General features: G+C 42.2%; 1 protein-coding gene across 3 annotated transcripts in view; it reads left to right on the top strand.

The window, feature by feature from the left end:
* LOC123977800 (Fc receptor-like A) overlaps positions 1–4,379 on the top strand; it is a 12,511-nt gene extending 8,132 nt beyond the window's left edge. Inside the window, exons 4-5 of one of the 3 annotated variants that reach the window (XM_046060775.1) lie at positions 15–494; positions 4,048–4,379. In XM_046060775.1, coding sequence (XP_045916731.1) covers positions 15–494; positions 4,048–4,055 — 488 coding nt within the window. In that variant the 3' untranslated portion in view covers positions 4,056–4,379. Of the gene's footprint in view, positions 1–14; positions 655–4,047 lie in introns of those variants that run through there. The other 2 variants (XM_046060776.1, XM_046060774.1) reach the window with 2 other exon arrangements.
* The last annotated feature ends 8 nt before the right edge of the window (positions 4,380–4,387 follow it).

The raw sequence follows: 4,387 nt of genomic DNA, 5'->3' as shown, positions 1-4,387 counted from the left end.
TGTTTCTTCTTCAGGTCCTCAGGTTTCTCTGGAGATTCCTGCACTTCCTGTGGTGGCAGGAAGTGATGTCACTCTGCGCTGTAGAAGCAAAGATCAGGTCGCACTCGAAGCCTTTTTCATCAGGGATGGTTCTAAACTTGGATCTGGACCTGAAGGCCAGTTTACCATCCGTAACGTCCAGCCGTCTGATGAAGGTTTCTACTGGTGTTATTTTGATCAGACTGAAGAATCTCCTCGGAGACGGCTGAGCGTCAGAGGTCAGGACACTGACATCACTTCCTGTTTAGATCATATGAACGAACCTGCTGACCTGCTGATAAACTGCTCTCCTCCAGGCCCTACTGCTCCTCCTCCACATCCTTCTCCTTCTATTCCTCCATTGTCCTCCTCCCCTCTCACCTTTCCCCTCCTAACAGCTGGAGCAGCTGTGGGTTCTCTGGTTCTTCTGGTTCAGGTCCTGGTCGGGGTTCTTTGGCTCCGCAGGAATAAGACAGGTACGAACAACCCATTCTCACTCCCAGGTCGTCACATGTGGCTGCACGGTGATGACCCGTTGGCACTGGGGAGCCCCTAAGCGTCAGAGTTCAAAGCCCTGGAGGAAGCCCTGTAGCGTCAGTGTTGAACAGGTGTAGGAGAAACTTAATGAAAACATTAAGATAAATAATACACAACAGTAAACACTATTACCAGGTGGTGGCACCTGGTGCGGGAGACAGGGGTTCAATTCCCACGGTAAGACATCCACCATTGTGTCCCTGAGCAAGACTTAACCCCTCGTTGCTCCAGAGGCGTGACATGTATAGCAATTGTAAGTCACTTTGGATAAAAGCATCAGCTAAATGAATTAATATAATATACCAGGTGACATGTGACGTTTACCAAGGAAACCATTATTTACAAGATGATAGCCACGAACAGATGAAGCAGGCAGTCCAAGGAATAAACACATCCAACAGAAGGACAGAAATCCAAAAATAGATCCGAGACTCAACAAGAACGAGAAGCGACAATGAAAACACAGACTTACCTACAGGACGGAGAAGCGACAATGAAAACACAGACTTACCTACAGGACGGAGAGGACACACATTACCTAGGTACCTTTAGTGTCGTTTGTCAATGTTTACGGCTCCGCAATCAAGTACTTTCTAAATAAAAGCATGTTGTGTGCAGTTGTGTTAGGTTTAGGCACCAAAACTACTCGATTATGTTTAGGAAAAGATCCTGGTTTGGGTTAGAATGACAAAGTTACTTTACTTATGTAACTTCACTCACTCACTCATCGTCAACCACTTGTACAGGGTCGCAGGGGGGCTGGAGCCAATCCCAGCTGACAAAGACAGGGTACACCCTGGACAGGTCGCCAGTCCATCGCAGGGCCACACATATACAAACAACTACTCACACCTAAGGACAATTTAGAGTCACCAGTTAACCTAGCCTACATGTCTTTGGATAAAGGGAGGAAGCTGGAGCAACCGGAGACGCAAGGCCTTCTTGCTGTGAAACGACATTGCTAACTACTGCACCACTGTGCTGCCCGTTATGAAACCTACGTAACTCAAATAAAAACATTCAATGTTGAAGAGCACCAGTCTCCTGGGTGAAAATCCGGTTTCTGGCTCACCATCCACTCAAACAACCTCCTTCCTCTGACTCTCTGTTTAATATGCTACACCTGCCTTTAGGGTCGGATTTCCACCCCACTGCGTTGAACTATGACACTGCGGGGCTGCCCGATACGTTACAAACTGACACCAACAGATCTTGACCCTGGGTCCATATGTCATATATATGTTCAAGAAACGGTTAGTGCGAAGTATTGGCTGGATGACTGGTGGTGATGGGACAGTGGATAAGAAACATGCCTTTGGTGTGAGAGACCTGGGTTCAATCCCCCACTGTGACCCATCCACCACTGTGTCCCTGAGCAAGACACTTGATCCCTTGTTGCTCCTAAATGAATGAATGAATGTAATGTCTGACAACTGACTCACATTGAATTGAATTTATTTCAGGATAACCCCTTAACATGTACCATCTGATATACAAAACAAACCTGACACCCACAATTAACATAGCAAATAAACTGAAGCACATTGACAAAATAATCAGCAGAGTGCACTAAACAACTAATGTGTTGTTTATCAATATGCCTCATGACAAATAAAACATACAGGATAAAGTCACACCTCCATAGAAATGTCCAAAGAAAATCAAGATAAAAAAAGTCAAGCTTATATTCATACTACTGTATATTTTGAGATAAACCATTTATATGTAATAATATTGGTACCCCTGAAAAAAGAACATGTAGTTTTAAGAAAAGAAAAGAAAAAGTGATGATTTGAATTAACTCAAAGTGGAAATAGATCTCAAGAACAGAGGAAGGTTAATCCGATCCTCAGGGGCTTTATGTTGAAATGCTCTCCAACCAGCTACAGAAAATAACCTCGGTACCGTAAAAAATGTTGGACATTGGCGGTGTCTAAGTGAGTACGTATGTCGAGCAATAAGGAATTAAATACTGTTTAAGGTATGCAGGACAGTTGGAATAAACATATTTAAAGATAAACAGTGGTAATCCCTTTGTGGTTTAGGTTGCAGCCAGTTTAGTGAATCATATATAAGACAATGATGAGTTTTAAATGGACAGTTCAATATAAATGTGCAAATGGAATTGAATACAACATTAAGGGGTCTGAGAGTGGACTCGAAAGTATTAGTGTAAACTACGTCTGCATAATCAATGATTGGTATTGGTAAATCATTTTTTTCTGACTTTAGTTGCAAAACAAGTGTGATCTGAGTGTTAAGGCATCCATATACTTTGCTAATATTGTCAATATGTATCTTGAAAGTGAGGCTGGGGTCCAACCAAAGGCCCAAATATTTAAATTCCTCAACATTCTCCATAAGGTACCCGTCTAAAAACTGTATTTCAAAACGAGAACCACATCTGTAATTTTGTATTGTACACCATACAGCACATTTATTAATTTAGCTGACGCTTTTATCCAATCTTGCTCAGGGACACAATGGTGGATGGGTTACAGTGGGGGATTGAACCTGGGTTTCTCACACCAAAGGCACGTGTTTTATCCATTGTGCCATCACCACCACAGCAGGATTTCTTCATGTTCAACAGAAGTTTATTATTAAACAGCCATTGTTGTATCAAAATCAGATTGAAGAGTTGTTTGGACTTGCAGTAAATCCCGGTCAGAGGTATAGATGACAGTGTCATCAGCATAAAGCTCTACTTCACAGTGAGAACAAACTTGTGCCAGGTCATTGATAAAGATCGAGAAAAGTAAGGGGCCTAAAGTTGATCCTTGAGGAACACCTTTATCAACAATTAAATAATCTGACTGGAATCCTTGGTAAACAACACACTGACCTCTATTATGCAAATAGGAGTTAAACCAAAGCATGTTGATTCAGACCAATAGAGGAAAGCTTATCTAGTAGAAGGTAATGGTCAACCATGTCAAAGGCTTTTGAGAGATCAATAAAAACAGCACCAATGAAATTACCAGATCAAAACCCAAGAAGACATCATTTGTAAATTTTACAAGAGCAGTTAAAGTAGAAAAATTGGATCTAAAGCCAGATTAATGTGGAGATAAAATGTTATAATTATTAATGTACTAAGTTATTTGATTAAAAATGAATTTCTCAAAAATTTCAGCAACTGCACAAATGATAGAAATCAGACGATAATTATTCACATTAGATTGGTCTCCACCTTTGAAGAGTGGTGTAACTCTTGCAGCTTTCCAAATTTGTGGCACAGTACAGGTAGATAAGGATAGACGAAACAGATCTGCAAGAGGAAACATCAATATGTGGGCTGCAAGTTTGATAAACTTAGCTTCCAGATCATCTGGGTCTGCAATGCACTTTTTATTTTTAGGTCATGTAATGTAATGCACATTAATTCTGACTTGTACAAAAAGGAAGCAGCAGAGGCAGAACATCACCGGCTCGGCGTTCACCTGTGTTTATGTGTGTGAGTAACTGATGTGTCGTCTTGTCTCTGAACAGGAAACTGAAGACGATCTTCTGGATTTCATCTTTTATTTCACTTTGATATTCAATCTCTTTATTTTACTGTAACTTGTTCTTATCAGTGTTGCTCGTCTCTCTTCTGCCCCTGTAGTCTGTAGTCCTCGGTGCCCCCCTTCAGTCTGTAGTCCCCTGTGCCCCCCTTCAGTCTGTAGTCCTCTGTGCCCCATTCAGTCTGTAGTCCCCTGTGCCCCCTTCAGTCTGTACTCCCCTGTGCCCCCTTCAGTCTGTAATCCCCTGTGCCCCTTCAGTCTGTAGTCCCATGTGCCCCCCTTCAGTCTGTAGTCCTCTGTGCCCCCCTTCAGTCTGTAGTCCTCTG

Source organism: Micropterus dolomieu, linkage group LG10, assembly GCF_021292245.1.
Source record: "Micropterus dolomieu isolate WLL.071019.BEF.003 ecotype Adirondacks linkage group LG10, ASM2129224v1, whole genome shotgun sequence".
NCBI classification, from domain to species: domain Eukaryota; kingdom Metazoa; phylum Chordata; class Actinopteri; order Centrarchiformes; family Centrarchidae; genus Micropterus; species Micropterus dolomieu.
Note: the sequence above shows the minus strand (reverse complement) of the source record. Positions and strands in the feature narration are given on the sequence as shown.